General features: G+C 61.4%; 1 protein-coding gene across 1 annotated transcript in view; it reads right to left on the bottom strand.

The window, feature by feature from the left end:
- Positions 1–1,205: 1,205 nt before the first annotated feature.
- Positions 1,206–21,736, bottom strand: part of RARA (retinoic acid receptor alpha) — a 35,439-nt gene continuing 14,908 nt past the window's right edge. Inside the window, exons 3-9 of the mRNA XM_037033227.1 lie at positions 10,129–10,277; positions 8,684–8,823; positions 6,314–6,476; positions 5,898–6,074; positions 4,399–4,603; positions 3,498–3,656; positions 1,206–2,699 (exon numbers count right to left, since the gene is read on the bottom strand). Coding sequence (XP_036889122.1) covers positions 2,482–2,699; positions 3,498–3,656; positions 4,399–4,603; positions 5,898–6,074; positions 6,314–6,476; positions 8,684–8,823; positions 10,129–10,277 — 1,211 coding nt within the window. The 3' untranslated portion in view covers positions 1,206–2,481. The remainder of the gene's footprint in view (positions 2,700–3,497; positions 3,657–4,398; positions 4,604–5,897; positions 6,075–6,313; positions 6,477–8,683; positions 8,824–10,128; positions 10,278–21,736) is intronic.

The following is a 21,736-nucleotide window of genomic DNA, read 5'->3' as shown; positions in this document are numbered from 1 at the left end:
GTTCATTAAACGCAGAAGGGATCCCCGGACTTCTCGTATCTGCCATGTGGCTGTGCCCAGGGATTTACATATGGAAATCCATAGCACTTACCCTTCATTTCTCCTCTACAGTACAGTGCGATAGAATATTGTATAGGTATCTGTGTTACATTTCGTTTCGAATTCACAAAGAAAGTGTGAGAAAATGCTGAGAGGAGAGCCGCTGTCCGAGCGCTCGCTCCAGCCAAAGCCAGAGGGTGAGATAAGCGAGGGGTTGGCGCCACCTGGCGGCTGTTGTAGAAATGGCAGGCGGATCGCCGCCGAGGACACCCCTTCCTGCGCGGCGCCGCTGCTAACTCCCCAAACACAGCGCCCACCGCCACCTCGCCCCAGTACTGCGTGCGGTACCTGACGCTTCTCCCTGGGCTTCAGAGACCCAGGAAAGAAAACTGGCTGAGAGGTGGGAGCCCAGAGTACTGGTTTTCCATTTGCCACTTATTTGCTGTGTGGCCCTGGACAAGGGCACTGCCCTCTCTGAACCTTGAGGGGTACTGTGAGGGGTGCGCACCTTTGGTCTCTGAGGACCCTTCAAGACTGCCGCACTCGACCCTCTCAACCAGGAGCACCCAGACTCCCCTGCAAGCTGTACTCTGGGCTTCCTGCTCACAGACCTTAGAGGTGGGAAGAGGAGGGCAGAGGGCTGGTGGGCTGGCCTCAGCTGCTACGCCAATCCCGTGTTCTTGTAATAACTTACCATGAGCGCAGGATCCAGGTCCCCATGCCAACCACCACTCTGTCATGAAGATCAAGTCTGTGTTCATCCCCAAAATAAAACTCTGCTATCAAATGACCCCCAGACCCCACCTCCAGGTTCCCACAAGCTAGGAACCTTCAGAGGCCAGGGCCGGCTTCCTCTCCCACACTGGCGCTCTTGGGGAGCTGGGCTGGTGTCTTCCCTCCCACCCGGGCAGGCAGGGTCAGTTTCTCGCCCTCTTCCTTCGCCCCCTCCGGAGCGGGCCTGCTGGACATAAACCAAGGGCTCCCAGAAAGCAGGCCTATCTCCCACCACAGGGTCTCCAGACCGCAGCACAAGGCGGGCCCCGGTGCTCCTGCAGGACCCCTCAGCCCCAGCCCCTTGCCCAGACCCAGACGCTGAGAGAAGGCCGCGAGGCAGCACAGCTGAGGCATGTGTAGAATAAATAGAATTTTAATTTTTTATCCAGTAGATCTCAGTGGAAAGTCCAACAGTAACAGGTGCACCAGCGGGCTCTGAGGGGTGAGACCCCAACCCTGGGCCACGGGGGGCAGGGCAGAGCCGGCTCCCCGAGCCCAGGGGTGCAGGGGAGAGGACCGCCCCCTTAGGCCCGTCCTGCGGGGCAAGGAGGGGCACGGGTGTAAGGTGGGGGTGGGGACAGGCTGGAGAAATGGAGGAGTCGGGGCCAAGCTTGTCTGTCGGCCTGTGTGTGTCTGGGGGCCTGTGGGTGGTGCTGGTGGCTGTGAGGCTGGGGGCAGGAACAGCTCAGGCACCTTCCTTGGCCTGCCCCTTCAAAGTGGGGGCTGAAGGGCTCAAGCCATGTGGGCCCTAATGCGGAGTGGGCAGCTCAGCCAAGTTCACAGGGCGGAGAAACACTCGAGTGTAGGCTGAGGGCGCCTTGCTTGGCCCCGACCCACCTCTGGGGGTGGGCACCCGCCTTCTGGGGGCTGCGGGGAGTTGTCCATAACCAGTGGTTAGGCAGAGGGAGAAGGGGGCTGGCTGCTTCCCCTGCACAAAGGAGGGGAGGGCAGGCCTCGGAAAGTTAGTATTTCACAGTTTTAAAGAGAAAACAGGAGAAAAATGCTAGGGAGGAGGGCCTGGGGACACGGACGCAGAGAGAGAGTGGGGGCCCCTTTGAGCCGCTGCCCTCCCCCAGGGCCACCCCCCAGCTCTGGTCCCAGCTCCCCCCCAATACACAGCACAGATTCCTTCAGTATAAATGTGCTTAAAATGAAAATTCTTATTTAAAAAATCAAAACCAAAAAAAATTAAAATAAAAACAAAACCAGCGAGAATACCTGGGGGTTGGTAGGCAGGTATGTACAGGGGGAACCCCCCGCCCCTGGCCCACCCCCTCTGTCGCCAACTGAGGCGAGGGGGGCTCCCCAACCAGGAGGCAATGGCTTGCAAGTTCTGAGGATGGGGGAGCCGGGTCCTGGCATTTGCTGGTGATGAAGATGCGGCGAGGCGGGCAGAGAGGTGTCTTGATGAACACAAGGCCCCCAGGCCCCATCCCGAGACCCAAGACCAGGGGTCCTCACTCAGTTCATGACCTTGCCCCTGAAGTCAACCCAAGCCACAGAGTAACAGTCCGTAGCACCGGGCCTCTGTCCAATGAGTGGCCACCTCCTCCCTCCTGTCCTGAGGCAGACAGGTAGGGGGCAGGGCTGGCTGGGGTCGCATGGTTGGTAGAAAGGCAGAGAAAAGCCAGGCGAGGGGCAAGGGCTATGTCCATGGGGTGCAGGCGGTCACGGGGACTGGGTGGCCGGGCTGCTTCTGTTTGAGCTGGGGCTGAGGCTGGGGCTACAGCTGCGGGGAGGGGGAGCCAGGCCCCCCCCCTCCCGCCCGCCGCCCCCAGGCTGTCCGCCCAGAGTGTCCAGGCCCTCTGAGTTCTCCAGCATCTCCTGGATGAGAGGTGGCATGGAGCCCGGGATCTCCATCTTCAGAGTGATCACCCGCTCAGCCCCTGCAGGAGAGGAGGGGCAGAGGTCAGCAGGTCAGCACGCACCCCCACCCCCGGGCCTTGCAAGCCCTGCTAGCGAGCATGGCCAGGAGGGCAGGTACAGCGGGTGGGCAATCAGCCTCCGCCACACCCCGAACTGGGGCTTGACTCTTTGACACACTCTCTCCCTGTCTCTTAAATTGACTTTGCTGGGGGAACAAGAGAGGGAATCGCCTTGTTGTCCCACTTATCTATGCAGTCATTGGTTGATTCATATGTGCCCCGACTGGGGACTGAACCCACACCTTGGGGTACTAGACTGATCTCTACTGACTGAGCTACCCGGCCAGGGCTGTGAGCAGCTCTCTTAATTCCCCAAGTCCGAGGGGCAGCAGGGAAAGTGGTTGTGAACACAGGGTCTGGGGTGACACCACCTCGTCTGACACGGTCCTTCCTATGTGCTGGGTGTTACGGCTGCTCCTGCTGCAAACAGCAGCACCATCTCCACTGCTCAGATGGGCTCAGAGCTGGTGGGTGACCTGCTCAAGGACACATTTACACTGTCTGGTTCCAGAGCTATGCCCATAACCACCATGCACAGGGGACAAGCAGCGCTCACAGACGGGTTGCCTGGGCATGGTGGGGTCTCAGGGGACCTTGGCCTAGACACGAATAGGGACAGCTCGGGTCCTGATGAGTGGGGCATCGTCCTGAGCACAAAGACATGGGATGCTGGCTGAGATGTGGGGGGCCTGGCCTGGGTCCTGGGCCAGCCCTGGCAAGGAAGAGGGGCCGGCCTCCGTCTGGGTGTGGAAGCCTCACCCTTAGCACTGATGCTTCGCAGGTCCGTGATCTTCATCAGCATCTTGGGGAACATGTGGGGGCGGCTGGGCCTCCGTTTCCGCACGTAGACCTTCAGCGCCTCCAGCAGTGGCTCCTGCAGCATGTCCACCCTGTCTGGTTGCTCCAGGTCTTGCCGGTCTGGGGAAGCAGAGGTGCCCCCTGAGCAGGCGCCTTGGTTAAGCTAGGAACACCGCTGCACTCCCAGCCTTGGCCACCGGGGGGCGCACCTGCCCAGGCCACAAGCTGGGCCTCCCGGCTCCTGGGCGTCCCCACACAGGGCAGTGGAGGGTGCCCGTGGGCTTTGATAAAAGCCCTTCAATGTAAGCAGAGGCACGGAGGACGCAGACTGCCCAAGGCCAGCCCTGACGGTCCAGTTCGTGGCGACGGGACCTCCAAGCACAAGCAGTGCCAACCTAAGCAGATGGAAGACGCCCAGACAGGTCTCCCACTCCCCTCATTATGGACACAGGCAGGATACTGCAGAACTCCTAACCTAACACAGTAGCAGCGGCCAGCACTTACTGGGCCTTATGCTGGGCTCTGCACCTCTAACGACCACCTCCAACAGCCCATCAACTTTACGAGGGGGGACCATTACTGTCTCATTTTATGGATATGGGGGCTCAGAGAAGTTTGCCAACCCGTTCAAGGTCAAAGCTGACCATGACCAGGTGGGGACCAAGAGTTCAGGTCACCACTGCCACACCCTTGTTGTGTGGCCACAGATGGGCTACTGCCCTTTGAGACTCAGTTTTCCCCTCTAAGCAGGACCCAACAGGGGCCAAGGTCCTTTTCTGATCTGGAGACCCCCAGACATCCCGGTGAGGGGCTTCACCACCACCCTGGGCCTGGCCCTGGGACCAGGCGCCTGCCTGCCCACCTCCACAGATGAGGCAGATGGCGCTGAGCAGCCCAGTCTCAGCATCATCCATCTCCAGGGGCAGCAGCTGGTTGGCGAAGGCGAAGACCAGGTCTGTGAGGGGGCCAAAGCCGGCGTTGTGCATCTGGGTCCGGTTCAGGGTCAACCCGTCCGAGAAGGTCATGGTGTCCTGCTCGGGTGTGTACCTCGTGCAGATCCGCAGGATCTGGGTGCAGAGGAGGCACGAGTTTAGGGACTCAGCCTATTCCCCCAGCACTCCAGCCCCAGTATCTGCCCCCACAGGACCACCCAGCAGCCAGCCAGCCCGCCCACCCGCCCAGTTCAGCCTGATACCTCGCCCACAGTAACAAAAATGTTCTGCGTCTGCACCATCCAGCACCGCGGCCACCAGACAGTGTGGCCACTGGACACTGAAACCACGCTAAGGTGCAACTGAGGAGCTGAGTGATGTTTAATGTTGATTAATGTAAGTTTAAATAGCCACACACAGTAGGTGGCTTCTGTATTGGTCCAGTTCAGGGTCAGCCCCCTGTCTCCATGCAGAGAATTCAGAATTCTCTAGAAACTAGAATTGCATCATGCATTTATGTCTACAGCACAAGGCACACGACAGGAGCTCAATGAAGTATAGCAGCCGCCACTGTGCCAAAGCCTCATCCTGCCTCCTGCCCCCAGCACGTGGAGGTGGGAGGCTGCCTGGAGACAGCACACCCTGCACCTGCCCACTCCTCCCTGGAAGTCACAGCCCACGCTCCCACCCTGCAGGTGGCTGAGAGGGCTGAGATGGTCAGGATGCCGGGGAGGAGAGTTTGTCACTGGAGGCTTTGGCAGCCACCTCTGTCCCCAGTCTGGCCTCCGGTGCAGCCCACCCTCCAGCCCCACCCACTGCCTGACCCCAGCTGGACTCAGAGCAGCGAGCCCTTTGCATCCCGCCCTAAGTTTGAGGCGCCCCTCCCATGCCCCTCCGGACCCCTCCCCTGGGCCCAGCCTTGTGGCCCCCTCGTCTGCATGGAGGGAGGACAGCCTTGGCCATCACCAGCCAGCATTTCTCATGGTTGCCACCTCTGTTCACCTATGTCGCTTCCAAAAACAGGTTTTTAAGAAAGGCAATAGCGTGGTGTTCACCTCTGTTCCGGACACCCAGCCCGAGGCCTAGCCACACAGGGTCCCAGGTGAATCTTTATTACAACTGAACAGATGGGAAGATGCGTGGCTGGACAGAAGGCTTAACAGAAAGCTGGGGTGAGGGTGGATGGGTGCACCTGCAGGGCAGTGGGCGCACCAGAGAACAGCCAGGGGCTGAGGGGCTGAGGGGCCAGGTAGGCAGGCAGACAACTGGACAAGTGACACACGGGGAGAGGAAAGGTGGATGCTTGGGTGGGTGGGGCACTGGGCCAGGGCCAGTCCAGGCAGATGTTTGGGAAGGTGGCTATGTGGGCGGTAGGACGTCCTCTGAAAACACAGGAAGGTGCCCAGGTGGGCGGGGCGCAGACCCTCACCAGGATGTCCAGGCAGGCGGCCTTGAGAAGGGTAATCTGGTCAGCAATGGTGAGAGTGGTGAAGCCAGGCAGCTGCTTGGCGAACTCCACAGTCTTAATGATGCACTTGGTGGAGAGTTCACTGAACTTGTCCCAGAGGTCAATGTCCAGAGAGACACGTTGTTCTGAGCTGTTGTTCTGAGAGGACGGGGAGAGTGAGGGCCTTCTCCTCACGGCACCCCTTCTTGGCCTGGCTCCACCAGCCCCACAGGCCTGCCCCGAACCCAGCCTTCACTTCCCAAGAGCTCCTTGAGAAGAGGAAGCAGAAGGAGGGCAAAGAGGGAAAAGGGAGGACTTGGAGGCCAGGGCCGGGGCGAGGAGGAGCCGGCCGGGCAGGAGAAGGGGCGCCCTGCCCGCCAGGCCGGGGGGAGCCGTACCGTAGTGTATTTGCCCAGCTGGCAGAGGGCCGGGAAGGTCTCCTGGTGTGCTTTGCGCACCTTCTCGATGAGCTCCCCGACCTCGGGCGTCAGCGTGTAGCTCTCCGAGCACTCGGGCTTGGGCACCTCCTTCTTCTTCTTGTTCCGGTCGTTCCTCACAGCTGTGGAGGGCAGAGGCGAGTGGTCAGAGAGCAGGTGCAGGCAGCGGTCCACCCCCAGCCCGAGCTCCTACCACCAGCACAGCTGGCTGCAGAAGCCAGCACCCAGTGGGTGCACACACACGCCACACGCAGGCAGAAACAGCGTCGGCTCACGGCCCACCGCGCCATGCCCTCCCGACATGGCGTCCCAACACAGACACCAACTCCTGCCCCAGGACCCCAGGACCCCAGCTCCCGTGCCTGTGGTCCCACACACCCACTCCAGGGACATGGTGGGGTCTCANTCTCCGAGCACTCGGGCTTGGGCACCTCCTTCTTCTTCTTGTTCCGGTCGTTCCTCACAGCTGTGGAGGGCAGAGGCGAGTGGTCAGAGAGCAGGTGCAGGCAGCGGTCCACCCCCAGCCCAAGCTCCTACCACCAGCACAGCTGGCTGCAGAAGCCAGCACCCAGTGGGTGCACACACACGCCACACACAGGCAGAAACGGCGTCGGCTCACGGCCCACCGCGCCATGCCCTCCCGACATGGCGTCCCGACACAGACACCAACTCCTGCCCCAGGACCCCAGGACCCCAGCTCCCGTGCCTGTGGTCCCACACACCCACTCCAGGGACATGGTGGGGTCTCAGTCTGGGAAGCCAGAGTGTCCCACGTCCATGCTGTGCCCCCCGTCCCCACTGCTTCCAGGAGGAACAAGCAGCCGACCCTGGCCCTCAGCCCTCCTACCAGCAGTCTCCCCGGGGGAAGAGGAAGCAGCTCCTCTCCTAGGGCAGGGGTGGTGCCTGACTCCCCATCCTGAGAACGGGGGCCTGACGGGAGATCTCCCGGCCCATTAGCTTGGGGAGCTGACAAATCACCAGGGGCGCTGAGCCGCACACACCACTCGGCTTTAAAGAAGCGATGGGGTCGTTACTAGCCGATTATCCCAGACACACAATCACTCACAGGGCCAGTGGTGGCGGCTGCTGACGCTGGAGGAAGAGAGGGTGGGGGCGGGGCCCCAGGAGGGGGCAGTGGGGGGGGGCACTGGCATAATTTGGAGATCACTCATGTCGATTCTGCAAATTCAATAAAGTGCAAGGGAGAGCAGGGAGAGGGAGAGGGAGAGTGGGGGGATAATTTGGGAAGAGAAAATTGCAGCTGTGACAAGACGTTTATCATTCGGAAGCTTTAATTCTATTGAAATGGCAGCTGCTCGGCTCAGGGGCACAGAGCAACCAGAGGAGGAGGGAGCCAGCGAAAGGGGGTGATGGCGGTGGGAGGGAGAGGGGTCCCCACCCTAGTCCTTCCGGGAGAGGAAGGTGCAGAGGGAGAAGGAAGTGCAGGGCCCTGAGGGTCCCAAGTTGTCGCCCACTCCCACTCCTGTGTCCCTAACAAGGCAGCCCTAACAAGGCAGCCCGTGCCTCCTGCGGCAGGAGGTGGGGGGGTGATGCAGGACCCTCCTCTCCTGTCTGGGGCTCCGTGGTCCCCCACACCCCTTTCCCACTTTCTTTTTCCACTGCCCAACCCACAAAGGGCTGGGGGGTCCGGCAGCCCCCTCCCCCACCCCATCCCCCAAGGCTCAGGCTCCATGGCAACGGCCACGCAGACAAGGAGGCGTCTGTCAGCGTCATTTATCTCTGACATCATCAATCACCGGTCACCACGGCAACATCCACAATTCAACACAAGAGGGTCCCCTTGTCCAGCCCTCCCTTCTCCCTCCACCCAGCCTCAGCTGAGCCCCAACCGCAAACCCCGCCCCTCTGGGGTCTGCGGAAGTCCCCATTCTCTCTCCCAACTCAGGAGCCCAGGCTCCACCACGGGACAATGGTGTTTAGCTCCTTGTGCCAGCCGCACCCTCCCCTGTGCACACACACACACACACACACACACACACACACACCCCAACTGGGACCCCTCAGTGCAGGCCCTTCCTTAAGACTTGCAACCCAAAGGGACCTGGGGGTGCCTCTGAGGCTGGCCCCAAAGCCAACCAGGGCCTGGAAGCCAGCAGGCCTGGGGAAGACATGCAGGCACACGTGTGTGCCAATCACACACAGCCAGTCACGTGCAAACAGGAATGGCTGTCTGCATGTGGACACACGGCCAGCCAGATGCACAGACAGACAGCTGCTGCAGCTATCCATAAACCATCCTTTACCACGAGCCCACACACCACAGCCCCAGTGTGCAAGCTCACATCCCCGCCCGGCCGCCCGCACTCACACTCCTTGGACATGCCCACTTGGAAGCACTTCTGCAGCCGGCAGGACTGGCAGCGGTTGCGGGTCACCTTGTTGATGACGCAGTTCTTGTCCCGGTGACACGTGTACACCATGTTCTTCTGGATGCTGCGGCGGAAGAAGCCCTGAGTGCGGAGGGAAGGAAGACGGGTCAGCCACACCTGCAGTGGGGGCCACACCGGCCACCGGTGGCCTCAGCTGGGGGGGCCGGGGCGCAGAAGGCCAGGCCACTGCTCCCCTGAGCCTTTGGCCGTGAGCGACCTGAGCAGGCTAGGTAAGGAGAGAGCAGGGCCCACCTACGCAGATGCTCCCAAAGGAGCCCCGGCACCCGCCTCTGCGCTGTGGGCAGGCAGAGGTCTTCCCCCAACCCGCACCCACAGACCTGCTCCTCCCTCCTCGGGGAAAGGACGGGAAAAGGACGGCAGGGCCACCAGTGGCTCCCCGAAAAGGGGGAGAAGGGGCGAGACAGACATGCAGAACTCCGGAGCCCACAGCCACAGACTCGGAGCAGGGAGAGAAGGCAAGCAGGAAGAGGCCGTGCAGGGATGCACACAGGCTGGGGAAGGGGTGAAGCCGCACGCCCTCTCAGGAACGAGCAGCGAGACACTGGTCGCCAGCCAGGGAGGTGTGCATGGACCAATCCCAGGAGGACCGGGCTGGCCAGAGACAGGCTGACAGGCCAGGGACAGACTGGGGACAACCCGTCGGGAAAGGCAGACACACACACTCTGAGGCCTTCTGCTTTGCCCTTGATCTTGGCCCCACACGTGGGAATAGCCAGTCCAGGCTGCGGGGCAGTCTGGAGCCCCAAGCCCCCAAACTGTATGGCTTCTGAGCCCCAGCCTCTGGGGAAGAAACAGAAACAGCCCCTGGCCCTGGGAGATGAGGAGGAGAGGCCATGCCCGTGGCCACCGGGAAGGTGGCAACCACGCCTGTGCCCCGGAGCCTGACGTGGCCAAGGGAAACCCAGCCCAACGCCGGGGAGCCCACAGCCGGAGCGTCTGCAGGAGAGGCCAAAGAAGGCGCCTGCCCCAACTGCCTCCTGCCAGGCCACCGTGGGGAGGTTCAGGCAGGGCCACCGGGGCAGGCCTCCTGGGTCCCCAGCCAAGAGCCTGTCGGCAGCCAGCTCACCATGGCAACCCGGGCAGCGGTGGCGGCGCGGGCTCACGCCCTGCCAGCTGGAGGATGGAGACAGGGAAAGGAGCTCAAGCAGGAGGGGCCTCTCCGGTTTGGGGGCGCCCTGCTCCTCTCCAGGAGGCTCTACCGCACGCAGGCTTCCTCTCCTCCCGGGCTGCCGCCACCTCCCCCAGAGGCACAAAGGCAACAGCCTCAGGGACGCTCCCCCGACCCCAACAGCAGACTCCAGGACAGGACAGCGGGGACACCCCATTAATCTAATCTGGACCGTCTTTCCGGAGGACGGGACTCACCTTGCAGCCCTCGCAGGCGCTGACCCCATAGTGGTAGCCCGAGGATTTGTCCTGGCAGACGAAGCAAGGCTTGTAGATGCGGGGGAGGGGGGGTGGCGAGGGGGGGCTGGGCACTATCTCTTCGGAACTGCTGCTCTGGGTCTCGATGGCTGGAGAGAGCAGAGGGAGGGGCGGTTAGAGACCCAGGCTGCTGCCCTCCACACCTGACCACCCGCCTCCGGCCCTCTCCCAAGGGCCCCTCCCAGCCTCCCAACCTGGGGGCAGGTACACAGTCTCAGGGAAGCTGGGACTTCCCAGCCAGGCTTGGGGAGTGAGGTTGCCAAGGACGCCGGCGGCACCCCCCATCTACTTTCCCAGGACCCCACCTTCAAACCCAGAAAGATCAGATGATAAACCGACACATTCATATGGATTTGCCTGCAGACAGGGCTATACCTGGGCAGTGGGGGTGGGAGCCGGCCTGGTTCTAAAGCCGGGGCCCCTGGGCCGCCTGGACCCGTCCCCCCCCAGTTAGGAAGGGGTTAAAGCCCCTGAGGAGGGAGGGACGAGGACACAAGCTGGGGGCAGAGGAAACGGGGGTCAACAGGATATTCAAAGCCGGCCACTCCCCCACCCCCTCAGCTTCCGCTCCCCCCTCCCCTCTCTGACAGCAGCCACAACCCCTCCTCCACCCAAACAATCCCCTGGCCGGGGACTCAAGGCAGGGTGTGCAAGGAGAAGTTACAAATGCCGGGCAAAGCAGGCGGGGACTCCCTGATAAGCAAGGGGGCCCCGCCTGCAGACGGGGAAAGGAGTCCCTAAGGGCCCCGGAAGTTCCTTCCTCTGGGTGCCCAGTCTGGGGGCAGCAGCATGACAATGGGGGTCTGTTCCCATCAATGCTCTGTCTGTCTGGCCTCAACACTGCGTCCGGGTTACTGCCCCCCTCTCCTCCTGTGATTCAGCTCCAAGAGGGCAACCAGGAGGGCTGACCCAGCCAGCAGGACGGCCCTCATTAGCCAAGCCCTCCCGAGCGCCTGGCTCCAGGCCCACCACCCGGGGCAGAACAGGGCTGGGCTGGGGGCAGGGGGGTGTCTGTGCCTTAAGCCCAGGCAGCTGGGGGTGAACTGTGCTGGATGGAGAACTGTGATCACAGCACCCAGACCCCCAAAGGGCCACCTAGCACCCTCCTGAAGTCCCTGCCAAGTCAACTTGTCCAAAGACAAGGAGCACCAAGCAGGCCTCCCCAGCAGGAAGATCCCTACCTCCTCCCACACCCCAGGATCCTGCCTAGTCTCACCCCAAACTCCAGCACTCAACGTTCCAACATTCAAAAGGGCCCACAGCTCCCGGCCCAAGCACCTTGTAGCCATGAGCCACACAGCCCCCAAGTCCAAGGAACAGAGAAAAGAGCACCTGGACAAGTGGGGGGGGGGCAGGGGCTGCATGCTACCACCCGCCCCCTTACCTGCAAACACACTGTGGGCCACCGGGCCACGGAGGATGGAGGCGCCAGGACAACCACCTTGGCAGGGCTTTCCTGGCTCCTCGCAGGGCCTGGGCACCACTTCCCTGGTCAGCCTGGCTGGTCAGCGCCGCCGTATCCCCACACCCCATGCCTGCCCAGAGACCAGCCCGCAGTGGGCCCCCCACCCCGGCCTCTTCCCTGCCCCCAGCCCCAGGCCCTCCACTCCTCACCCCAACACAAAACTGCTGGCTCGGGGTCCCCCCACCCCACTCTCCCAGAGGCCAGACAAGCAAGTCAGACAGGCCAGAGGACTGAGAACAGCTGCTCTGAGGGGCAGGGGTTGGGGGGCCTGGGTGAGGCCAGGAGGCAGAGGGTGGGTGACAAAGGAGCCTTTGTCGTGCTAACTTTTTCCAAGACGTAAAAGAAGTAACAATAGACAATCCAGACTGCACTGGGGAGGGGGGACGTCAAGGACACGGGCGAGGGGGGGGCTGTGGCCTCAAATCCCAGTTAGCGTTCCAACAAGCAGAGGATGAGGGGATGAGGCACTGACCTGTCTCCCCTCCCCTCCCCTCCCCACCAGCCCTCTGCCCTGGGTCAGCCTCCCCAAGCTCTAAAATGGACCAGACTGGACAGGGAGAACAGGACAGGGGAGCTTTGGGGTAGAGAGTCAGGGGAGGGGGAGGTAGGGCATGGGGAGACACACCGGATACCAGGATGAGGGACAGACAGACAGCTCCAAGGTCAGAGTCAGACGAGCAGGGCAACTGCCTGCGGAAATCTGGAGCCCAGGCAAAGTCCAGAGCATGTTTATGGAACTGAATGTGTGTTTAAGAATTGTTTGCGACGACAGGGGAGATGCCACACTGTGGGGGCTACAGTTTGGGCTGAGGCCTTTTTTCCACCCACGAGGCAGTACTGGCTGCCAGCTTTTGAGACTACAAGGCGGTCTGCACCCCCACCTCCAGCACATCCCACCTGTCACCCAGGGAACAGGGTGGACGTTTCCCAGTGTGCCCTTTGGGCCCAGAGCCGGGGCCCAGTCCCCATCTCCTCAGGCCTCCAGCCAGGAGCTTGGGAAGACACAAGGCACTCTGGGACCTTCACAGCCTCTGCAAGAGTTAAGCACACAGCTTCAACTCGGCCCACACAACTCATGAGGGAAGGACTGCCATGGCCTGGCCCCTCCCCGCTCACCTCCCCACCCCCCCAGAGGCCCCAGCCCATGGAGAAGCGCCACACCTTCTCGGCTCAAAGTCCCAGCGCCCGGCGCAGGAACTGGCACCAGCCCAGGATGCCTGAGTCCCCTCCGGTGCTGCCAGGTGCCCCTCCCCCGCTCCCCGATTCCCCGCGCCCCAGAGCCGTTCGCAGGCTCGCACAAGGGCCCGGTTTCCTGGAGGAGATCAGCAGGAAATCAGCCGGGCCCCTGGCCAGCGGCTCCCCTCCCAATCCAGCTGGCGCCCGCTGCTCTGCAGCTCCCCTTGCAGCCCCTGGGGAGGGATGGGAAGGGGGCGCAGGGCCCTCGGTACTGCCCTTCCTCCCAGGGGTGGGACGAGGTGGCTCGGGTGCAGCTCGGCAGCAGCGGAAGAAGGCCCCTGGCCCAGTGGCCGCTGATAAGCATCTTTCCTCCCCCCCCTACAGGGGGCCACGTGCTTCACATTCTTGGACGTCTGGGAGAGGGGCAGAGGCGTGAGCAGCGGAGATTGGTTGGGGACAGATGGGGAACCACATCCTGTGTACCCCTTGTTCTCTAGTGCCCCCAAATGGTAGCTCTTGGGAGGGTGGCAATGTCCCCAGGGCTACATAGGACCGAGGTCTCTTCCCAAAGCCAGCCGCTGTCTCTTCCCACCTTGGGTGAAGGAGGCAGGAGCAGAGAACTCTGAGGGGCTGGAGCGGCCTGTCACCCGAGGACCTGCGCACATGCCAAGGCGTGCCAGCAACCCTGAATGCTCTAGACAAGGTCTAGTCCCCCCTCCGGCCCCCAAGTCTTCCAGTGCCTCAGGAACCCTCCCGGGGGGCTCACAGCCTTGGGGGCTGAGCCCGCTGCACCCCACCCACCTACACAGACTATGGGCCCAGACAGGGGCAGGGCGGCGGGGGGGGGGGGCCTCCCCACAGCCTGGACCTCACCAAACCAGGGACTCAGGGGTCTCTGGGACTTCACGCTCCTCCCGCTTCCCCTTGGAGCCAGAAAGAGCTGAGCTGCCCTCATGGCAAAGGAAGAGACAGCTGGAGCTCAAGGTCTCCCATCCCTGCTTCACCCCCAGTCCTCTGGCAAAGGCATCCAAGGTGGTGGAGGGGGTGACCCTGGAACCCTGTCCCAATTGTCCATGGGGGGGGCACCTTCTTCCAGCTCTGGGTGGATGGGAAGGTCCTGATGTCATAGTCCTTCCTCACCTCTCCGTTTTTTGCCAAAGTCAACCTACACTCACACCTCAGCCCCTCCCACTATCTGCAGCCTCCCAGCCTATCCACCCAGGAAGCAAAGGTCAGGGAACAGGACAAAAGCAAAGGATGGGGTTAAGGTGACTCTCAGAGGGGCAGTGGTGGGGTGTCTCTCCGTCTCCCCTCCTAGAGCAAAGGGGCTGGGGGTTGCCCTCAACCCTCTCCAATCTGCCAGGCCCCGGGAGACCCACTCCAACCCTCCTCCCTGGCTGGCGAGAGGGAGACCGCAGGTTCTGGAGGATGGGAGGAGAGTCCAGCCCTGAGGCAGTAGGGAAGAAACCGGAGCCCGGTAACAATAACCCGGAGGCAGAGAGCCAGTGCTCTCCCACCCAGGTACACAGCCCGGCAAGGCTGGGTGTGAACACGGCCAGAAGTGCACTGCCCCCCTCACAGCTCCCACAGTGCACTGAGCCCCTCCCCCACCAGAGGAGCCCAAACCCAGGCAGGGGGGCAGTGAGAAGGTGAGCAGGCTGCCAGGACTCCAGGGTTCTCCTCAGTGCCCCTCTTAGGAAGGGACAGTCCAGTACCTGTCCCTGTCCCCAAGTGAACACAGGGTAACAAAAGGACAGGGCTGGGTGGGAAGGGATGTATCCATTTCCACAGTAGCCCCAGGCCAGTGAAAAAAAAAACAAAACACTCATCCCCCAGAGAACAACCTGGGTTAGGATTAGGAGGAGGAGGGTTCTTCCCACCAGAGCATATCTCCCCTCCATTCCTGGACAGAAGCCTCCAAGATGCCAGCCAAGTGTCCTGGGCCAGGACGACACCCAGATGGACAGGCGCCCCTCCCCAAGATGGACCGGTCGCTTCCGATGGCAGAGGGGTGTCTGATGAAGTTGCCCCTTCCCGCCACACCCCACTGCCAACACCAAAGACATCCCGTGCTCCCCGGACACCGACACGAAGGACACGAGGGCAAGGGCTGGGGTCTGGGGAGGAGGCCTCTCCCCCTCGGGACAGACAAGCCCCCAAATGGGACCTTCACCCCACCCTCCGGGATGCGAGAAAGGACCGCTCTGCTGTGAGGCTACTGGATGCCAAGCAAGATGACAGAAAGCGGGGCAAGGGGCTTCATTTTCCCTTCAAGAAGTAAGGATAAACGAACAAATGTTTCCTGAAGGGAGGAAGCCCCAAAGTTTCTCAGCCCTAACGTAACAGAAACAGGGCCAGTGGTGACTCCAGCTGTGCAGCTGGGGGACCGCGGCTTCAGCAGGAGAAAGCGAGGGGAGGTGAAGGGGAGAGACGAGACCCCACCACGCCCCCAGGCTCGCAGCCCCCGGTAGGTTCAGAAGCCCCACCGCCCACCCCCACCCTATACAATAGGAGAGGGGTGGCTGGTACCTACAGTGGTTCGAGCCATTCCAAAGCGGAGTCCGGAGCGGGGTAGAGTAGGGGCCGGGGGCGGGGAGCCCCTTCTCTGGGAGCAAACAGGCCCGGTTCTGGTTATAAAAATCCACCACCAGGAAGGGGTTGGGGGTGGGGGTGAGCCCCCCGACTTCTACACTCTCATACATCTTCTCGGCAAAGACAAGAGGTCCAGGCGGGGAAGTCGTGAGCGTCGCCTCCCTCACTCAGCCGGCGGCGCCATCCGAGGAGAGCAGCTGGGGGCGAGGGGCACGTCCCCCCCGCCCCGACTGGCGACCCAGGCGGGCGGCCGCCCTCAGCCCGGAATCCCGCGTTCCCGTTTAAGTCGGCCGCTGCTCCGCCAATCCCAGGTGAAAAGCGGGGAAGTTGTATGTGGCGCGGGGCGAGGGGGTCCTTCGGCTTCCCCGGGAACGCCCGGCCGAGCCCCGGAACTCGGCGGCTTCACCTCGAGGGGTCTCCCGTCTCGAGTCTCATGGTGTCCGAGGCTGAGTCCCGGGGCTCCCCAAGAGCGCCGGGCAGGGGCGGGATCAACGCGAGAGGCGGGGGCTCACCGAGCACTTCCTCCTCCCCCGCCGGGGCTCCCGGGCTTCTCCCGGGCGAGGACACCGGGTGGGGGTGGGGACCCCGCGCGGCCCCGCCTCCGCCAGGCCCGGCGCTGGGGCTCGGGCGGTGCGCGCCGCCGCCCCCCACCCCCCGACCGGAGCCCCGCTCGCCTGCGGTCCCACCCCCTTTCCTCCACCCCATCCCGTTCAGGCACCACCCCAGGTTTAACCCTTTCCCCGCTGGACCAGCTGCAGCCGGAGAAACGGGGGAACTGAGACCGAGAGGTGGGATATGGATGCGCGAGTGGGGGGAGCCTGGGAAGGGGGAGGAGGGAAGAGGAGACAGAAAGGAACAGGCTCCAGAGGAGGAGTGCGCCGAGTCCGGAGGGAGGCCAGGCACAGGGAGAGGAGGGGGCTGCGCGCGAAGGCCAGGACGGAAGAGGGGCGGACGTTTCCCCCAATCCAGTTCCGGCTCCCAGCCTCCCCGTGGCTTGGTCAGTCCCAGAACCGGCCCGCGCTGCCAGGCGGGGGGAAGTGTTGGTGCTAGGAGCAGAGGGGTGGTCCCGGTGTCCTCCCCTAACACACCCCCACCCAGCCCCGGCCTCATTTGCCTAATGCAATGCTGCTGAACTCTCGCTGAACTCGCCTGGCGTGCCTCACCTCCGGGTGACCCACCCACCACTGCCCGTGACATCACCCGCTCGCCAACCCGCCCGTGGGGCTCGCCTGCCGGCCCCCTGCCCAGCCGGGCTGGGCCAGCTTCCCCGTCGGCGCGAAGACACGCCAGGAGAGGCGAAGGGCCCGGGTGCGTGCGGCCAAGTGTTAGCGCCACTGACGCGGCTTGCCGGGTGTCCAGGGTGTGACATTGTGCAGCTCAGGCGCTGCATCGGATTGAGACACCCGGCTTGTGTCATTGTCTGTGACATCATGTGTGACTGGCTGCCCGCCCGCCGGAACCCAACGCTACGGCGCGGGTGCTTCAGCAAAGACGCGCGCAGCCAGCCGGGGCTCCCCTCCCCACGCTCTGCGTGCTTCCGGTGAGCAAAGCCCCGCCCAGGGTGTCTCCCAGCCGCGGAACCGGGATTGGCACCCCCAGCGCACAGTCCAGCCCTGGAGAGATCAAAGGACCGGCTGATGCCTTCCAGCTGACCACTTCCTCCTGGACATGCCTGCTCATGGGAAGAAAGGCCTAGGTTGGGTGGGTCCCTGAAGCAGGGGATGCCCCTGGAGGAGAGTGGGTCCCATGACTCCCTTTGACCCTGCAGCAGAGCGGCGCTCCCCGATTCCAAAAGGGGGTGGGAATCTACATGCTTCCCAAGGATATTCTTCTAGAAGCCAGATTATTAACGTGTGTATATTGTCACCGAACCCTAACAGGAACTGCAAGAGAAAAAAGCAAGACCCCATTCCTACGTTACATCAAGGCTACATGGGTTGTCCACACTGCTAATAAAGGGTAGTGCATTTGAAGCTTCTGACATCAAAGAGCATATTCCTACCATGCCAGGCCAATTTAAGGGGGGGGGGGAGTATTTTGGAACACCTCCTACCTGGATACTCTGGCGAGCCTGCCCTTGCAGACCTTATGGGCCAGCAGCCATTTCGCAAATATTTGTGCATATGTGTGTGTCAAACTGTGATCATTGATTGGTGTTACGACACGAATATTGTGTGCTTTGAAGGAGAGTTAACGAAGGTGCTGATGGGTCATGGAAGAGCAAAGCAGAGACCTAGTCAGTCAGGCAAAGAGTAGGAAGGAGTGTGGTCCCAGTAAAAGAAAGCCTGCACAAAGGTCCTGGGTTTGTAGAAGGTGATGAGTTCATTCAAAGTACTGAACGAGGACTAGGGCAGACGGTGTGGAAAATTCCGGAGGAAAAGGGGCACCAGACCAGGCTGGAGAAAGAGGCTGAGGCCAGGCCAGGTGGGCTTGTTGGCCTCAGTCAGACTTCTAGGTTGCATCCTACGGGCAGGGAGAACCTACAGGAAAATTCTAGGCAGAGGAGAGGCAAGATCTGAGTTACAGCATCGTAAGATCATCCTGGCAGCTGGCTGTGTGAAGAACGGGCTGTAGGAGGGCACGAGAGACCAGCTGGAAGCTACAGTAGTTGCCCAGACAGTGCCCGCCGGGGGTGCAGTCTAGGAAACCAGCAGTGCTGACAGAGGAAGGTAGATTCTTGAAACTTTTTAATGATAGAATCAAGGCTGGGTGAGTGGGGGCAGGGAGGGAAATCTCCAAAAAGACTCGTGTGTGCCTGATGAAACAGCACAGTTCCTGAGACTGGAAAGTAAATGAGTCTATCGGGCTGGTGGACAAGTGGGTGCGGGGCTCCGAAGTGAGGTCTCACCTAAGTGAGGTCTGGGGCAGAAGCCGAGCCTTGGCAGTGAAGGAGATTGCTGGGGAGGAGAGCGGGTGCTTCCACAGCCCATGGTATCTTCCCTCCCAAATGAGGTAGCTACTGGGCCCCAGTTATGCACTAGACTCGGTGTTCACAGCTGTGAAGGACTAAGGGATTGGAGGCTGTCCCTGCCGTCAGAGACCTGGGGGAAGGGAAACATCTCCCAAACCATCAGCTCACAGCAGGAACTAGGTGGGGCGAAGTCACTTCATGGTAGAGGCGAGTGATGTACGAGAAAAAAATAAGGAACCACAGGCATTCAAAGGAGGGAGAGTGTGGCAAGTTATGGGAGCATCTCTGAAAGTTTCTGGGAACAGGCTGGATTCAAGATGTCCCTTTCACCCTGTGCAGGTAGCTCAGTCGGTTAGAGTGTCATCCTGGTATGTCGAGGTTGTGGGTTCGATCCCTGATCAGGACACACACAAGAAGCAACTGATGACTGCATAAGTAAGTAGAACAACAAATTTATGTTTCTCTCTCTCTCTCTCTAAAAAACCCACAAATTAATTTGTCCTTCAAATCCTTGAAGGACAGTCAGGATTTCCGGAGCTGGAGAAGGGGAGTAGCCAGGGATGAGATGCCTGTTCTGGGCAACAGCAAGGTCGTGGCACAAGTCAGAGCAGAGCACAGTGTCCTGGGGAGGTGGGAGAAGAGGGTAAAGTGGAGGCCAACCCACTGGTGGGGGGACGGACTCCTTGGTGGCTGCCCACAGGCGTGGAGTCTGCCCTCCTCTGCTGCGTCGCCCGCAACTCCTCTCGGTCTGTGCGTTTACCAGCATGTCCTCAGCAGGTGTGGGCCCAACTGAGCCAGCCCTCAGCTGTGCCAGGCAGGGCCCCCGCCTGTCCCCAACCCCGTCTGGAGAGGGTGACCAATAGGAGACTGTGAGGCTCTCAGCCAGGCAGACAGCAGGTCCCGGTGCAGGGAGGCCATTCCCCTGGACAGTTTTTGGCTCCCCCAGCCCCTCATCATCACGGTGCATCACTTCAAGGGTACTTTTTTTTTAATCCTCACCCGAAGACACTTTCATTTGCTTTTTTAGAGGAAGAGAGGAAGGGAGAGAGAAACATCACATCGATGTGAGAGAAGCACCAACTGGTTGCCGCGCACACACCCAGACTGGGGATCTGCACAGAGGCTGGGGTTCAGACCGCAGGTGCCCAGACCAGGGACAAACCCACAACCTAAGCTTGTGCCCCGATCTGGGATCTAACCGGCCCTAGGACCTGGGGTTAGAGGATGATGGTTACAGGATGATGCTCCAACCACTGAGCCACACGGGCCAGCGCAAGGGTACTTGAAGCTCACCCAGGCCCTCACCAAAAAGCAGGTCGCCCTGGCCTCACAGCGAGTCCCCGAGCCTGGGCTGGGCTCGAAGTCTTACTGAAGAGGAGGAAACAGGCTCAGAGAGAGGCTGGGCAGCCTGCCCAAGGCTGAACAGGAAGAGCTGTCCTCCAACACTGCTGCCCACAGGGGCGCTGGTCTGTGGTCTGGTTGAGGGTCCCAGCAACCCAGTTGTCAAAATGGGGAGGGAAGGGCATCCGTTTCTGATCTGGCCGCCCCGGGAGGCCCGGCTCCGCTGGCTGCGCACAGACTCCATCAAGGAGGAGGAGGAGGAAGAAGACAGTGTGGGCACCGCCCCAAAGTAATTTGAAGAAGGGAAACACTTCCTCTTTCCACAGATGCTACTACCCCTGAANCTGGGATCTAACCCCCAACCTTTTGGTTACAGGATGATGCTCCAACCACTGAGCCACACGGGCCAGCGCAAGGGTACTTGAAGCTCACCCAGGCCCTCACCAAAAAGCAGGTCGCCCTGGCCTCACAGCGAGTCCCCGAGCCTGGGCTGGGCTCGAAGTCTTACTGAAGAGGAGGAAACAGGCTCAGAGAGAGGCTGGGCAGCCTGCCCAAGGCTGAACAGGAAGAGCTGTCCTCCAACACTGCTGCCCACAGGGGCGCTGGTCTGTGGTCTGGTTGAGGGTCCCAGCAACCCAGTCGTCAAAATGGGGAGGGAAGGGCATCCGTTTCTGATCTGGCCGCCCCGGGAGGCCTGGCTCCGCTGGCTGCGCACAGACTCCATCAAGGAGGAGGAGGAGGAAGACAGTGTGGGCACCGCCCCAAAGTAATTTGAAGAAGGGAAACACTTCCTCTTTCCACAGATGCTACTACCCCTGAAGGGCAGTCAGGGCCAGCACTGGCCCATCCCCATGGGTACATGGCCCTAGGCATGGGGTGGACATAATTTGTCTCAGGCCTCGGCTAGTCCAAGAGGAGGACAGGCTTCCTTCCCCGAGTCCCCTCCCCCAAACCTATGCTGGGAGCCTGCCCAGGAGGGGCCTGTGCATTATTAATGCTGCCAGATAAAAGGTGAGGGGCCCTATTTTCATTCGAAACTCCATCCACTCTCTTTCAGCTGACTCTACATTTTGGACCCCGGGAAAGGCCAACATAACAATACCCCCTCCTCCGGGCTGTCCCTCCTATCTCTGGGAAAAGTGGGCAGGAGGGAGGAAGAGAGTGGCAGGGAAAAGGAGGAGAAGGGCACACCCCCACCCTACCCCAGCGTCTCCCCAAGGTCCCAGGTCCTAGGGCCGGTCCCCAAGAGGCGCACACAGTGAGTATGAGGGCAGAAAGGAAGAGTCTAAGCTAATCTTGGGGTTCCCATTCCCTGATCCTCTGCTGATTGCTTCCAACTTCCCTGCCCCCAACCCAAACTGAAACAAAATAAGAACATGAACCGAGGACTTTACACGCTGTTCCTACAGTGTCTGTCTGGACATGGGGGAAGGTCGCCTGCTGAGCTCTGCAAACGCCCAGGGCTGCAGTGGGCTGGTTCGGGGGTGAGGATGGGTGTGAACAGATTGTATCCGCAACTTCCAGGACAGGATGGAGATCTGGCCCAGGCCTCCCATGCTCTCTCCCTCCAGCCTTCAGGATGCAAAACAGAGAAGAGGGGCTGAGGCTCCGGCTGGGGCTTCCCGCGCCCCCTACTGGGGGAAGGTGGGAGTTCTAAGGCAGAAACCAGGCTTCAGCCATGGCAGAAGGGGTTTCAATGTTGGCGCTGCTCCCCCTCTAGGTCTCCTGGCACCAGGAGTGCCCCCCAAATACCCTCCCGCAGAAGCCAATCTGGATATTGAAATGGCCCGGCCTCCCAGGCCACTGAACCCAGGAACAACCTACCGGAGCCACTTCCCTACAAATGCAGATGGTGGCCCTCTCCCAGGACGGTGGGGACTGAGATCTGTAAACCAGAAGTAAAGTGCCCCCCACACGGTGGGTGCTCCACAGATGCTAGCAACCTGTTCTCTCCAACGCCCACCCGGAAGGGCCCGGGTCCCCTTCCCCTGTCTCGAGAGCAGCACCCCAGTGACGGGACGGCAGTGACCGCAAGCACAGCGGTCACTGTGCTCACCGTGGAT

Source organism: Sturnira hondurensis, unplaced genomic scaffold (genome assembly GCF_014824575.4).
Source record: "Sturnira hondurensis isolate 20B ecotype Veracruz unplaced genomic scaffold, ASM1482457v3 Scaffold0021632, whole genome shotgun sequence".
In the NCBI taxonomy this organism is placed as follows: domain Eukaryota; kingdom Metazoa; phylum Chordata; class Mammalia; order Chiroptera; family Phyllostomidae; genus Sturnira; species Sturnira hondurensis.
The sequence above is the reverse complement of the archived record's forward strand: the minus strand, read 5'-3'. Positions and strand labels throughout refer to the sequence as shown.